The sequence below is a fragment of the Phacochoerus africanus genome, chromosome 2 (genome assembly GCF_016906955.1).
Source record: "Phacochoerus africanus isolate WHEZ1 chromosome 2, ROS_Pafr_v1, whole genome shotgun sequence".
Taxonomy (NCBI): Eukaryota; Metazoa; Chordata; class Mammalia; order Artiodactyla; family Suidae; genus Phacochoerus; species Phacochoerus africanus.
The window spans coordinates 100,992,379-101,009,082 of record NC_062545.1 but is presented as its reverse complement, the minus strand read 5'-3'; the positions used below and the strand labels follow the sequence as shown (position 1 = coordinate 101,009,082).

Genomic DNA, 16,704 nt, shown 5'->3' with positions numbered 1-16,704 from the left:
GAACTTAAAAATCTGGTAAGCTTGCCCATTTCTAGAATCAAGTAGTCTTTAATTTCTTTACTGAGCTTCATTTAAGTAGGTGTTAATAAATGTTTTTCTTTGGGCTTACCAGGAATATTTCAGTTCTACAAAATATATTTTGATGTTCTTTTGGAGCTGTCATTTTTTGTTGTATTGTTGAGATTTCCACTTTTCTGGTCTAACATGTTACTGTTCCCCATGATAAATGTGTTTAAACTTTTGAAATAGTTGGAGATTTCTTTTTTTTTTGTCTTTTGTCTTTGTTGTTGTTGTTGTTGTTGTTGCTATTTCTTGGGCCGCTCCTGCGGCATATGGAGGTTCCCAAGCTAGGGGTTGAATCGGAGCTGTAGCCACCGGCCTACGCCAGAGCCACAGCAACGCAGGATCCGAGCCGCGTCTGCAAACTACACCACAGCTCACGGCAACGCCGGATCGTTAACCCACTGAGCAAGGGTAGGGACCGAACCCACAACCTCATGGTTCCTAGTCGGATTCGTTAACCACTGCGCCACGATGGGAACTCCAATTTTTTTTTCGTCTTTTGTCTTTGTTGTTGTTGTTGTTGTTGTTGTTAGTTGGAGATTTCTTGATGTATTTGTTCCCGTTTGCACATGGGAAATATTATTTCCTTTTTATTTGATCTTAGATTTGTTTCTAAAAAGGATTGATGATCTAAAAAGTCCTTCATGCAAGAAATTTGCTTAATAAAACAGGAGTAATTTTTTACTATTCATATTTTGCTGAACAGGTAGAGTTGACCTGGAGAAAGTAGACACTTAGAAGATCTAGATATACCACTGTTCTCACTGTTAAGTGATTATTGACTCAGAATGGCATAATTTTCTTCCTTACACTGTGACTTCCTATTAGTTTTACGATCTGAATATTTGTTTCAGTATTCTAACTAAGCAGGGCTTTAGAGTGGCTCTTCAAAGCAGAACACTGCTGGTAACTATTTCCATTATACACTAATTGACTTGTCATTCAGTAGTACATGGGAACTGAAAAACAGGAAAGTAATGGGATATCTGACTCAAGTATAAGAACTAATGACATGGAAAGGGTTTCATAGTTTTGCCTGACTTAATTTTTAAGTTAAACATGTTCATATTTTTTAATAACCTAGAAACATGTTGGATATTTTGATTTGAGTTTTTAAATGTATAATTTATTAGAAAAGAGCAACACCTTTATCTGCCAAAGTAATCATTATTCCTCTTTGTTTCCTATTTTCCCAGAGATATTACATATGAAATATCAGTAGAAGCTGTGTCAACAATGGTGGTTTTCCTTTCCTGCCAACTGTTCCATAAAGAAGTTTTGCGACAGAGTATCAGTCACAAGTATTTGATGCGAGGTCGATGGTATGTTTCTATTTTAAATTTGTCTAGTTTTTTACTGTATAAATCTATATTTCTTGTCTTGTCTTCTTACTTTACTGTTGTCCCATAGCTCCAAGCAGACATTTCCTCTGGTTGTTCCCTCAGAACTTCAGACCCAGAACATGAGGATCTGCTTTCCAGCCTAAGCATCCATCCTCCCTGCCCTTTGCATCCTCCAGCCTCTCTGTCTTCTCTAATGGTTCCTTTATACAGTCGAAACTCTGAAGACACCTCTCTTCCTTTTTTTTTTTTTTTTTTTGATTTTCAGGGCTGCACTCGTGGCATCTGGAAGTTCCCTGGCTAGGGGATGAATCGGACCTACAGCTGTTGGCCTATACCACAGCCACAGCAGTGCCGGATCCGAGCCGTGTCTGTGACCTATACCACAGCTCCCGGCAACATCGGATCCTTAACCCACTGAGTGAGGCCAGGGATCAAACCCACGTCCTCATGGATACTAGCGGAGTTTGTTACCTCTGAGCCACAACGGGTACTACTGACTGTTACTACTTTCATTTAGTCAAAAATATTTCTTGTGTGCAAACATAGGGGGCATAGATATGTTAGGATGTGGAACTGTGCTCCTGAGCAGAAGTTTATGGTCTCCTAGTGGGTGGGGATGGAAGTAGATAAATATTAAATACAACCCCCCCCACATATACACGTACACATGCGCAGAGACGTTTTCTGTTGACATACTCTTCACAGAACTTTCATTGGAAGTTTTGTCTTTTTCACATTCCTTCTTGCTATTTCGGTTATACCTGTGACACATTCACAGAATCCTTTAGGGCTCTTTTGGAACATATTTGAAAATTACTGATAATAGGGATGAAAAGGCCTTAAGCTTTGGCTCAAGACTGTTTAAAAGTCTTCTCTAGACTGTAGGAATTAATTTATCTCCAGTTAATGGACACATACCCCTTTTAACCTATTTTCTCTTCCTTCTCCTCTCATTCTGTTACTTTAAAGCAGAGCATTAATGTTTAAAAAATACCTATATACATGTGGATATATTTTTGTATGCATGCATGAATTGAATAATTTCATACTTTCAATTTATTTAAAAAAGTAAGATATTTAATTATTATACTGGTTATATGTTGAATATTTTGGATGCATTGGGTTAAGTCAAATATACTTTTTGAGTGAATGTCCATATTTATTAATTCTTGCTTTCCCCTACTGATTCTGTGTTGCTACCTCCCTTCAAGTGCCCAGTGCTGTATTATACCCTGAATTTATAATATCTCACCTCTTGTACAGATTACAAGTAAGGTAACTGAAACTTTGGCGGTGAGGTGATTTGACGAATGACATATGGCATAGTGAGAGAGGAAAGCCAGAATTAAGCCTCAAGTCTGACTTCAAAACCTGTGGTCCTCAGTGTGAGGTGCCAGTGTGAGATTTCTTTGCATTGTGTGAATCTCTTTATATCAATGGATTATTATGGGTTATATTTATCATAATACAAAGTCAGATGAGTCCCATAAATATGAGTTTCTTTTTTCTTTTCCTGTAGTCTTCCATACACCAGCAAACTTGTGAAAACCTTATTGTATAACTTTATCAGACAAGAAAAGCCTCCGCCTCCAGGAGCACACGTTCTCCCCCAGCAGTCGGACAGCGGGGGACTGCTGTACGGACTGGCCTCAGGAGTAGCAAGTAAGTCCTGTCAGATTTTGTCAGCTCCCCGATGTATGTAGGTTTTGTCCATTTTGTCATAAGAAGTTCTCTTCATGTGGCTGCCACGGCTGTCTGTTACACTGGACCTGTGCATCTGGCTACATGTGAAATACTAGAAGTGATTTAAAATATTTTTTCCATTTGGTGCAGTGATTTATACAAGGAAATATATGCAAATAATGAATAGATTCTTTACTATAAGACACCATTTTTTCAAGAAGACTGTTTATAACTCTGCATACTGCATGAGTTATTACTGTACAGTATAAATACAATTATACTCTTAGAAAGTTTTTACTGCTTGTATTTTATGAGGAAATCATTCTATTTTAGGGACTTCATTGGTTAGGATTTTACATGACTAATTAAGTGTAGTTTTCTCATTATACTCAATGCTTCATTTGTTCAGTGACAAATTAGCACATTTTGAAGAGTCTTGTAATTCTGAAGTGGCACAGACCTGAGTTTTATCAAATTGGAGGCACATTTTATTAACTGAAGAAAGTCCTTTCCCACTGTTAGAGTAAAGCCTCATTTCTGCTTCACAATGTTTAGATCTAAAGAAACTAAAAGTACAAGGGTACCTCTGGCTTTCCCCTTTGTTAGCGTAGAGGACCTGGGTCCTGTGACATTTTACCACCCGAACTTTTCTTTGTTCTGAGGGAGAAACAAGAACAAGACCAGCACTTTGACAGTTTCGAGGTCTGCCTGGGTGCTCGTACTAAAGTAGCAGTGTACGTTCTACTTAATTACGTAGTGCAGAGGTCAGCTCTCTGAAGGATTTCACATGGAACTGAGGTCCACAGCTGCATTAGGCTGTGATGTGCTCTCCTACTCAGACAGAAACATCAGTTTGATAAGAAAATGGAGTTCTGCGTGGTAACTTATGAGATGGTCAGTCTTAGGAACCTCTTTGGATTCAAGGACCACGGTTCGAGGTTTGCTTTCCTTTGATTTCTCTTAATTTTATGAATTGAATTGCATTTGCAGTTGCTCATGGCTTTGTCTTTGGTGTGAGTGTGCTACCTAGAACACGAGGCCTGAGAGGTATGCGCTCTGAGGGACCTTTCCCACTGCCCTCATCGTTTCAGAGGAGGAGGCTGTACAAGGCTTGCTCATTGCCTGGCCTCTGAAGGCAGCACAGGGCAGGCTTTGTGTGTCCACATGAAGGTTTGAATAACCCATTAGTGTTTTCTTTTTTCAGTCATTAAACTGAACTAAGTATTCAGAACCTGAGTGTTTTCCAACTCTCCAGTATGGATGGAGATTTTTTTGGAGGAGATAGTATAAATCCTTTGACCTTTCTTCAAAACAACGCAGTTTTTAAAAAAACATAGATTTGGGGAGTTCCCTTTGTGGCTTAACAGTTGACGAACCCGACTAGGATCAATGAGGATGCAGGTTCGATCCCTGACCTCACTCAGTGGGTTAAGGAACTGGCGTTGCCGTGAGCTCTGGTGTAGGTCTCAGATGTGGCTGGGATCTCACATTGCTGTGGCTGTGTCGTAGGCCAGTAGCTGCAGCTCCCATTCAACCCCTAGCCTGGGAACCGCCATATGCCACGGGTTCAGCTCTAAAAAGCAACAAAACAAAACAAACAAACAAAAAACATAGATTTGTGTGTAGTTCTTGATTTTTCTTGCAATTGTGTGTCATCATAGAGAAGTCTAGTGTGGTATGTGTTGTCATCGGTACTGGGTGCCAAAAAACTTGTTAATTATAGGTCTATTCTGGGTATCAGAAGGAAGTTCCTTAATTTTCCTAGCTCCCAGTTTCTGTGTCTGTAACATGTCTGTCAAGGTTGGGATAGATGATCTCTGAGACTATTTCCATATAACTTTTAATAGTTCTGTGGTCTCTTCCTCTACCATTAAGAAATTTAATATTCCGCTAAGGGCATTAAAATAGACTTAGGATTTTTAGTGTGCCTATAATCATAAGACATTTTACATAGCTTCTTTAATCTTCATAAAACTATTCATGTAAAAGTATAAGTGATGGGGGAATTCCTGCAGGATGAGGATCTGGAGTTGTCTCTGAGGGAGCGTGGGTTTGATTTCTGGCTGGGCACAGTGAGTTAAGGATCTGGTGTTGCCACAGTTGCAGGATAGATCACAACTGCAGCTTGGATTTGATCCCTGGCTTGGGAACTTCTATATGCTGTGGATGCAGTGCCAGGAAAAAAAAAAGTATAAATGATGCAATAATTTATCCTTTTACAGTATGTGACTCAAAGGATTATAAAAAACAGCAAAAGGATATTTTCCTTCTAAAAAGCACAGCTATGTATTGTGGGCTAAATGTACATACACATGAATGGTCATAGTCATGTAATTAAAAAAAAATAATAATTAATTTATTTTTGGTTTTTAGGGCTGTGCCCATGGCATATGGATGTTCCCAGGCTAGGGGGTGGAATCGGAGCTATAGCTGTCAGCCTACACCACAGCTTACACCACAGCTTACAGTGATGCCAGATCCCCAACCCACTGAGCAAGGCCAGGAATTGAACCTGCATCCTTGTGGATACTAGTCGGATTTGTTTCTGCTGTGCCACAACCGGAACTCCCATAGTCATGTAATTTTTAATTAAGCCGCATTGTTGAAAATCAACCAAGTCAACAAAGGGAGTTTGACTTTAGTCTTGTGATCTTTTTGCTTGATGATCTTTTAGTTGGTAATTAAGGAATTTGCTCTCTCTTTTTGTTTGTTTTTAGTGCCGCACCCTCAGCATATGGAAGTTCCCAGGCCAGGGGTCGAATCAGAGCTACAGCTGCCACCTACATCACAGCCACAGCCACACCCGATTCTAGCCAAGTCTACAACCTACCCCACAGCTCATGGCAACGCCGAATCCTTAACCCACTGATCAAGGCCAGGGATCGAACCTGTGTCCTCATGCATTTGCTTCTGCTGAGCCACCACGAGAACTCAGAATTCTTTTACTTTAATATTGGCTTGAGAAAAACATGATTTGGAAGTTCCTCATCAAACAAACTATTATATCCCAAAGCTAAATGTAAATTATGAACTCTTTTGGATTATATTAATTTTCATTGGGATTAAATTTTTCCTGCATATAGAAAGCATTTCCTTTTATAGTACTGAGTATGCATATAGTATATTTTTCTTAAATTATTTCCTTTGAATCAGAGTGCCTTATTGCAAAGAACTGAAGAGTTTTAGACAGTGAAGTTTTGTTGGTACTGGAAGGGAAGGGGAGAATCCTTGTGCTAAAAACGGGGCTCCATATGAGTAGTGAGCTCCTCACAGGAGTTAGGCAGGGCCTTCTCCAATTTATTCTTAATTTTTTCAGCTTTATATCTGGCTGTTAAACTATTTGTTTTCCAGATTTTAGCAAAAACTCTCTTGTTGCATGCCTGACATTCTTCCTTTTTCATACTTTCTCTTGGGTTATTTCTTAAACCTAGAGTCTTACTTTCTTCTCTTCCTGACTTTGATTTTTCCTCCATCCTTACGATAGATCTCATGTCACCTTTTCCACAAAAGACTTTCTTTTCTACTGCCTAGCTAGATGTGATCTTTTCCTGTGACACTTAATGCTCTGCTGTCTTTTATGATCATTAAATATTGTTCTCTCTCCATTGGCTCTACATACAATAAAATGAGATTTTATGTTTACATAAATATATATAATACTTAAGAGTTTATAGAGCAGCTTTTGTGTGTCTTACTTTATTCTCATAACAACCTTGTGAAATAGATGGTTTTACTTTTTTAATATAGTTGATGAAGAAGTGTTCCTAGTTATTAAGTTCTCACATAGAAAAGAATTGATACTGGTTTGCACTTGAGCTCAGTTCCTTTGACCCCTGGTCTTTGCTGTCTGGTGTTTCATTGTCACCACTTGAGTCCTGAGTGTGTAAGCTGATTCTTGACTTGTGTAAGGGTGTTAACTGCAGCAGAGCACCTTATATCTGTGGACCACCCATAAATCCTTATTGTATGTAATTAAACACCAAAAACCAATCCTTGTCTACACTCAGGATAAATGTGAACTCAGTTATAACATTATCTATCATTTATTGAGTGCCTTATGTTTGCCAGTCACTTTAATAATTTATATACATTATTTTATCTACTCTTTTTTAGTATTTTTCTATTTCAACATTGTGGAAAATTTCAGATGTATAAACATAGAATGGTAGAATGAATCTACTGTAAACACATAACTCATCTTCCAGAATTATCACCATTTTGCTATTTTTCTACTTTATTTTCTTTTAAAAAAGTTTTTTATTTGGAAATAAGTTCACAAATATATGAAAATTATAAAAATAAAAAAATTCATCAAATTATATACCTTTAACTAGACTGATTTATTGTTAACATTTTGTCAAACTGTTGTTTTGTGTTTGTGTCACCTCCCCCCCCCATTCTACACACACACAAACACACACACACACACACTCTTAAAAAATTTTTTTTTGGCCATGCCCATGGCATGCAAAAGTCACCAGGCCAGCAATCAAACCTGTACCATAGCAGTGACAGTGCCAGATCCACAACCTCCAGGCCATGAGGTAACTCCACAAATTACTTTTTAAATATTTGTGGACATGGGAGTTGCTGTTGTGGTGCAGTGGAAATGATCCGACTAGGAACTGTGAGGTTGCGGGTTTGATCCCTGACCTCACTCAGTGGGTTAAGGATCCGGCGTTGCTATGAGCTGTGGTGTAGATCACAGATGTGGCTCGGATCTGGCATTGCTGTGGCTCTTGTGTAGGCTGGCATCTGTAGCTCTGACTAGACCCCTAGTCTGGGAACCTCCATATGCCGTGAGTGTGGCCCTAAAAAGACAAAAGATAAAAAAAAAAATTGAATTATAATTAACTTACAATGTTGTGTTAGTTTCAAGTGTATAGCAAAGTGATCCAGTTATACATATATATTCTTTTTCAGATTATTTTCCATTATAAGTTATCATAAGATATTGAGTATAGTTTCCTGTGCTATACAGTAGGTCCTTGTTTATCTCTTTCTATATAGTAGTGTATATATGTTAATCCCAAACTCCTTATTTATCCAGCCCCCATCCCCTTCTGTAAGTTTGTTTTCTATGTCTGTGAGTCTATTTCTATTTTGTGAATAAGTTAATTTGTATCATTTTTTTAAGATTACATGTTCAAGTGATGTTATATTTGTCTTTGACGTTTCACTTAGTATGGTAATCTCTAGATTCATTGATGTTGCTATTTGATTCATTTTATCGCCGAGTAATATTCCACTGTATGTGTGTATATACCACATCTTCTTTATCCATTCATCTGTTGATAGACACTAGACATTTAGGTTTCTTTTCTGTCTTGGCTTTTGTAAATAGTACTGTTTTAAACATTGTGGTGCATTTATCTCCTATTATGAATATCATAATTATTTTTTCTGAATATATACCCAGGGGTTTTTAAAGGAACCTAGAGGTTTTCCATAGTGGTTGCACCAATTTACAGTCCCACCAACAACAGTGTAGGAGTGTTTCCTTTTCTCCACACCCTCTCCGGCATTTATTATTTGTAAACTTTTTGATGGCCATTCTTACTGGTCTAAAGTCATACCTCATTGTATTTTTGATTTGTATTTCCCTAATAATTAGTGATGTTGAACATCTTTTCATGTGACTTTTGGCCATCTGTATGTTGTCTTTGGAGAAATGTCTATTTAGATCTTCTGCCCATTTTTTGATTGGGCTTTTTTTTTTTTTGTTATTCACTTGTCTGAGCTGTTTGTATATTTTGGAACTTAAGCCCTTATTGGTTGCATTGTCTGCACAGATTTTTCTCCCAGTCTGTAGGTTGTCTTTTTGTTTTATTTATGGTTTCCTTTGCTGTGCAAAAGCTTGTAAGTTTGATTAGGTCCCATTTGTTTATTTTTGCTTTTATTTCTATTGCCTTGGGAGACTGCCCTAAGAAAACATTGGTATGATTTATGTTAGAGAATGTTTTGCCTATATTCTCTTCTAGGAATTTTATGGTGTCATGTCTTTAAGCCATTTTGAGTTTATTTTTTGTGTATGGTGTGAGGTTGTATTCTAACTTCATTGGTTTACATGGGGCTATCCAGTTTTCCCAACACCTCTTTCTGAAGAGACTGTCTTTTTCCCATTATATATTCTTGCCTCTTTTGTCAAAGATTGATTGCCCCTAGGTGTATGGGTTTATTTCTGGGCTCTCTGTTATGGTCCATTGATCAATATGTCTATTTTTGTGCCAACACCATGCTATTTTGAGTACTGTAGCTTTGTAATGTTGTCTGAAGTCTGGGAGGGTTATACGTCTAGCTTTTTTTTCCCCCTTCAGGATTGCTTTGGTAGTCCTGCGTCTGTAGTGGTTTCCTATAAGTTTTAGGATTGGTTGTTCTAATTCTGTGAAAAATGCCATGGGTAATTTGATAGGGATAATTTTAAATTTGTAGGTTGCTTTGAGTAGTATGTATACCCTTCATGTTACTTCTTCCTTTCACTGGAAGTGATCAGGATGAATTATACAAAAATATGTTACTTTGTCTGGTAATGTCTATAATAACATGCCAAGAAACCGCTATTCCTAATTTTGCTGTACAAGAAAAAATGCTTTACTTCCTCCTTAAATATACTTTTTTATTTAAGGCCACACCTGTGGCATATGGAAGTTCCCAGGCTAGGGATCAATCAAGGCTGCAGCTGCAGTCTACATCATGGCCACAGCAACACCAGATATAAACCGCATCTGCGACCTATGCACACACCTTGCGGCAATGCCAAATCCTTAACCTGCTGAGCCACAACAGAGACTCCAACTTCCTCTTATACTTTTTAAAAGTTTAGATATTCCTCTAGTGTGCTGACAAAATGAAGATTCAGTTGATGTATCACTTTACTTTTTAGAACAGAGTGCTATAATTTTAACTGATGTAGCATTTTAAAAATGAATTATAGAGCTCCAGGATTAGCAGAGATAATGATAAAGATCATCTGGTGGCTCCCAAAAGGTAGCAGCTCCGCGTGGCAACTTTTTAAAAAAATGCGTGAGCTTGTACTTATACCTGGGAATTTCTAAGTCATTAGACACGAAGTGGGGCCTGATCATGTGTATTTTCAGTAAGCATTCTAGATAATTCTGAAAAAGCTAGTCCATCTCTGCACTACTCTTGTGGTCCAGGTTCTGTTCCAGTGCTGTGGTTTCATCCTGGCAGACAGTTAAGCCAATACTATTAACTACTGGGCAGGACATTGTTTTGAGGCAGCTATAGTGGGTTTAACCAACCCTCTCCTTTAGTATTTTCTTGCCTTTTCTTACTGCCTTCTGCTGCTGCTGAAGTCTAGTTTGTCAGAATTAAATCTCATCATCAGTGTAATACTGTAGCATGAAATAGGTTGGACTCTGACCTCCCTGATTCTTGACACTGTATTTTCTTATTAATCTAGACTAAATGCCCATTGACTATTTTAGTAGATAACACTCAGTTATTAATTAATTTATTAGTAATATTTTATCATCTAAGTCTTTTCCATACCTGTAGCTTTCATATTCTGTCTTTCCCCTTCAGGTTTTATATATACAGGTACAGACCTTTCAGTATATATAATCAGTGTATATAATCTGACCTTTCAGTCAGATATAATCTTGTTAGCATGGTGTGGTCCATAGTTCCAGCAACAACATAAGGTTTGATCTAATTTTGAGCCCTAGAATGTCAAAACAAATGTTTTGGGGCTTCCTGATTTATTCAGGGTTATATCCTAGGCATCACATGGAAAGGATTGACATATTCTAATTCCAGTGTGGAAAGCAGGGTGTTTCTATACACATATAAAATAACAAAAATTAGTTTGACTAGGGATTTTGCGACTACTCCATGTAGAATAGATTCCATTTCCTGGAATCCCACTGAGGACAGTAGCCTGGTTTTCCCAGGTAGCAGACTTTGACTTTTATAGAGTCAAAGAGGATTCCTGCAGTTCCCCCTGACTTGTAGGATTTACCTGCAAGGATATCGTGAAACTTGAGCTAGTCCCCCCATGGCAGGAGGTGTTGAGTGAGCCTCATGTGAGTTCAAACCAGCACCTGCCTTTATTCCCACTCTTAAGATTACACCACAGGGCCCTCTACTGCCCTTTCTCTTCTCTCATTCCTGGGAGTCCTTGTGGATAAGAGTGGATTTCCAGAGCTTGATATTGAGAATCAGATGATTTAGGATGGAGCCCCAGCTTAGCATGACCTTTGACAAGTTTTAACTCTTTGAATCTCATTATTCTCCTTGATGAAACTGAAAAATGAGAGTTTTTGTACTGGGTTCCTGTGAAGAATAAATGAGCTGCTGTATGTGAAACCACTTCTAAAACTATACAATATCTCTCCTCAGGTGAATAATTTTCCTTACCTGTCCTCTAGCTTTGCTGTGTACTGTTAATTAAAATAAACATAATTTAAAAGAAAATAAATTCAATTAGATGAAGTCATTGATCAGAAAATCTCTAACAAATTTATGTAAGACAATTAAAAAATTTAGGAGAATATTTTATCTTTTTTGTCTGCTCAAATTTTAAGATTTACATTAAAAATGTTTTAAAATACTGACTAAAGTAAATATACTGGCCATGTTTCTGCTCATTCTCCAACTGGCTTTTCATTTTATGTGGTGCAAAATTTGGCCAATGACAGTCAGAAAGGAAAATTTGATTGTTAATAGATGTTGCCCGCAAGAGATTTCTCCTTGCTTCCTAAATGAACTCGCCTTGACAACAGTAACTATGGTACCATTTCTTACTCACTAATTTATTGTAATTTTGTATTTTCTTTTTGATAGTTTGTTTATAAACTTAGCCAAAGATTTTAGTAAAGAAAAGATGTTGATCCAATCTAAATTGTAATAAATATTTCAAATGTTCAACTAATCCAAGATGGCAGTAGTATTAGTGGTCTTTTATAGTCAGTGAGGCAGTTGATACTTGATGCTTACTTTAATCTGTAAGCACATCACCCTACAATGTTAGAGATGTTTTACAAAGCATATATATGATCAAAGATCCTTACCTGTATATTTTTGTTACGTGATGGAGCAGGACGTTTGGTGGTGTAACACATAGTCAACTCTGATTGTTATAACAAAATATTATGGACTAGGTGGCTTACACAATAGACGTTTATTTCTCACAGTTTTGGACGCTGGGAAGTCTAAGATTAAGTTGCTGGCAGATTTGAATCTTTGAGAAGGCTCTTTTCCTGGCTTTCAGACATCGTATCCTCACATGGTGCATTGTATCTCCACATGTGTCTCTTCACTGGGTCTCTCCCTCCACTTATAATACATCATGGGGGCTCCACCCTCAGGATCTCATCTAAACTTTATGACTTGCCAAAGGCCCAACTTGCTGTTAGGGCTTAATATATGAATTTCAGGGCTTAATATATGAATTTCAGAGGGGGACACAAACATTTAGTCATTAGTAGGTACTAAGTAGGTCATGCTCAAAAAATTTCCCTCCCTAAAAGTTCTCAGTTTGGGAGGCCACTGGTCTCTTTGTTATGTTGATAGGTCAAGCATTCTTTTTTTTTTTTTTTTCTTTTGGCTACCTGAGAACCACAGCAGTGACAACACTGGGTCTTTAATCCTCTACCAGGAACTCCCAGGGTGCCTGTTCACTCCAGTCATTCTTTATTTTAAACCACAACCTGTTTAAGTGCTGGTGGTAAGGGTTGTGGCCAAAGTAGGTCATTCACAGCCCATTCTAACCTCACTAATACGTTTTGTTTTGGTTTTTTTTTTTGTAAAAAGGGCATTCCAGAATGCATAAGGAGCCCCTCCAAAAACAATCCTGTGATTGAAACAAATTGTTTTCTTTTCTGCTTTTGGAGAACACCACTTATATTCTCCTTTGGAATGACTGGCTCTAGATTTTGGTAATTTGGTCATGGAAGAGGTACATGTATCAGAATCCAGTTGTTGGTGTCAGACCTAGAATTGAATGCCAATCCTACCATTTACTAACTAGATGTTCTTGGGCTGTCTAACTTCTCAGTGACTCAAATTCTTCAAGGTAAAATGAGGAGTATACCTTCCTTTGTAGGACTACTGAGGTCATCAAATGAGCAAAACTGTAGGAAAGAGCCTGGCATCCAATAGGTACACAATAAATGGTTAACTAATAGTAACAGATAGTACATAATAATATTTGAAAGATAACTTTTGTTTAAAAAAATAGAAAAAGTCAGGGACTTTATAGTGATTTACAAGTACACGCAGGTTTTTTTTTTTTTTTTTTGGTCTTTTTGTCCTTTTTAGGGCCACACATGCGGCATATTGAGGTTCCCAGGCTAGGAGTCTAATCGAAGCTGTAGCCGCCGGCCTACACCACAGCCACAGCAATGCAGGATCCGAGCCATGTCCTCAACCCGCACCACAGCTCATGGCAACGCTGGATCCTTAACCCACTGAGTGAGGCCAGGGATCGAACCTGCAACCTCATGGTTCCCAGTCAGATCCGTCAACCACTGTGCCATGAGGGGAACTCCTTACTCACATTTTTTTAATGTAAATTATGAAAATGTCTGATATTTGGTATATACATTTATAGTAGAGACTTCAGATAGTTACTACAAGAATTATGTTGAAAGTTTATATTGTGAAAGGAAAATTGTTATAACATTTATTACTTTTTCTTTGATTCTGTCCTTACTTCTTTGACCTGGTCTTTTCATATATTTCCAAGCTTCTAAATTGCCTCTAATTCCTAAAAAAATAGTGAAGCAAGGAAAGGTTGACTTCGAAATTTCTTGTGTGTTTTTTCATTATAAGACAAAGCTGTAATGTGATTATAACTGAGTTTTTAATGTTTTAAAGAGCCAAGTCTAATTAAATGTGTTCTGCCAAATGGTGCTTTCCATCATAAGTACTGAGGTTTTACACAATAACTTCTGATATATGGCTTTTCCATTTGAATGAGCCATCAAAAATGTTTTTTTTTCCTTTGCTTGCAGTGGTGGGTGCCCCAGCCAAATCATAAGGCCAAAGTAGTGATTATTTGTTTAGGCAAGTGCTATAATAGAGAAATTAATAAAGTAGAATATGAAAATTAAGACTCATTTCTCCCAATACTGTTGAGAAAGTTATTGAATTGATTATGATAAGTATGGTATGCAGTAGTTGTAATTCATTTTATGTGACGTTGTTTTTCTCTTCAGTTTTGGCTTTTTCTGGGCTGACTCACTGAGAGAAAGAAAAACCACAGTAAGAGAAAAAGTATGTGGCACTCAGACACAGGCATAGTTGTGCAAATATTTCTAATTAAAGCACTTTGAACCTTCAAAAAAAGAAAGTGCTTTATAAACAGTAATCACATTCTCAGTGCATTTTTGTTTGGAATGAGTTGTTAGATTTTTATATACCAGGTGAAAGAATGACTCCCCCCCCAACCCCCATGCCTTCTTTATTTTCAGGGCTGAACTCAGTTTGTGAATTAAAAAAATATAGTTAATTTCAGTTTATCATTTCCTTTAGTGGTTCCTTGTGGGATTACAGCGAGTTTAGGCAAATCTCTACAACACAAACTAACCATGTTTAGTTGTAGAGTCATAAGTTATTTTTACTTTTAATTGCTCTCTGAAAAAAGTATTTCAGATTTTTAGGCTTTTAAAAGAGTGTTTATTAAATGATGTTCATTGGAAATAATATAGTGTCAAAATATAGTATTGACTTATCTTTTATCCTTATAATGTGCTGACAACCACTTCTAAATCAGTTTACAGAAATGTCTTTGAAAGTGAGTGTACCAGCCCTCTATTCTTATTTTCTTCTTAAAAGGTTTGAAGGGAATATTGAGGCCTCTTTTATGCAATGAATAATTGGGGAATGAATTCATAAAGCAATCAATTTCAGATGATATCCTAAGAATAAGTTTCTAAGGCTTGCCTTAAGTGTCATTTGTTTGGCATCAGTGATTTAATCTGTTTTTGAGACTTCTGTAACATTATTTTATTATGGAATTTAAAATATTAAGGTATTTTAAACATAAGAATACTAAAGTTACAGAATTCTGATTTTTGAGAATGTAAATCTTACTTGAAAAATGAAACAAAGTGAATTTACTTTAAAACCTGTTAAATTCTTTCACCGTCAATGAGTATAACTTTTATTAAGCAGCTGCTTTGAAATTTACACTAATTTCAGCATGGATGTTTGGAGTAAATATCAAGCTTAGATTTATTCTAGGTTACTTGCTGACAGAATTTGTGAAGGGTAGTAAAAACTCTCATAAATTGAGGGTTGGTGTAGTTTTGAGACTATTTTAGATGAGTAAATAATAATTTAAAGTCTAGTGTTAGGACAGAGACTTCCCTTTAAAAATGTTTAAGATGCATTAATTAAAATAAGCTACATTGATGGGGATTATAAGGATGCATAGATGGGTAGGGCTCTTATCTCAAATATAGCAAAATGTTAATGTAAAATCTTGATGGTCAGTATATGGTTATTCACTATGTAATTTTTTCAATTCTGGATGTTTGGCAGTTTTCATAATTTCATAATAAAATGTTGGGGAGAAAATAGAATTACTATGAGGATGAATTAGTATTGTAAATTTCATTTTTTTTTCCTGCTAAAAAGCCATCTCTTAACTTCCAGTCCTTCCAGAACTACTAGGTAAGATTCTGAAGAATGTAGGGTCTGGCCAGGCTGGACTCAAACCCTTACTGTAAGCTAATTAGCTCTATAACCTTCTGAAAGTTTTGTCATGTTCTCCAAGCCTTTTCCCATCTGCAGAAATGGAATAATGAGTCCTTACAGGATTATGATAAATGTCTCTTCATTTTTCTCCTCTTGTGCTTTGCCAGTTCATGGTCCTTAAAGGCCCATTGAATCCAGTTGGATGGAATGGTGTAGAGAGGGGAGGGAGGTACCATTGACTGTGTTGCCTGACAGCTTCCAGAGTCACTGCTGCAAGGTCATAGGGGTCCCATATGTGACAGTGGCTGTGCAAAAGAAAGGGAGGGGGAGAGTGAAAGGATCTTGAATTGCAAGAGAATATAACTTCTGGCATCAGATAGGTCTGAGATGGAAACTGGGCCCTCGCTTTGACTAGCTTTGTTACTGTATTTATTTATTTATTTATTTAGTCAGTCTTTTTGGCTTTGCTGGGGCCACTCCCGCGGCATATGGAGGTTTCCAGGCTAGGAGTTGAATCTGAGCTGTAGCCATCAGCCTATGCCAGAGCCACAGCAATGCGGGACCCAAGCAGCGTCTGCAATGTACGCCACAGCTCACGGCAACGCCGGATCATTAACCCACTGAGCAAGGGCAGGGGCTGAACCCACAACCTCATGGTTCCTAGTCAGATTTGTTAACCACTGCACCACAACAGGGAATGCCAGGTTTTGTTACTTTAAATTAGTTAACTTCACTGAATCCTAATTTTCTTTTTTAAATTAGAATATCTTTACCTGTGGGAGTTCCTTTCGTGGCTCGGTGGTTAACGAATCTGACTAGGAACCATGAAGTTGTGGGTTTGATCCCTGGCCTTGCTCAGTGGGTTAAGGATCCAGCGTTGCCGTGAGCTGTGATGTAGGTTGCAGATGAGGCTCAATTCCCGAGTTGCTGTGGCTCTGGTGTAGGCCGGCAG

At 37.5% G+C, this 16,704-nt stretch overlaps 1 protein-coding gene across 3 annotated transcripts in view; it reads left to right on the top strand.

Moving 5' to 3' along the window:
- DYM (dymeclin) overlaps positions 1-16,704 on the top strand; it is a 387,283-nt gene that overhangs the window by 93,350 nt on the left and 277,229 nt on the right. For all 3 annotated transcript variants that reach the window (XM_047764400.1, XM_047764416.1, XM_047764407.1), the window contains exons 7-8: positions 1,260-1,385; positions 2,926-3,068. In XM_047764400.1, coding sequence (XP_047620356.1) covers positions 1,260-1,385; positions 2,926-3,068 — 269 coding nt within the window. The remainder of the gene's footprint in view (positions 1-1,259; positions 1,386-2,925; positions 3,069-16,704) is intronic.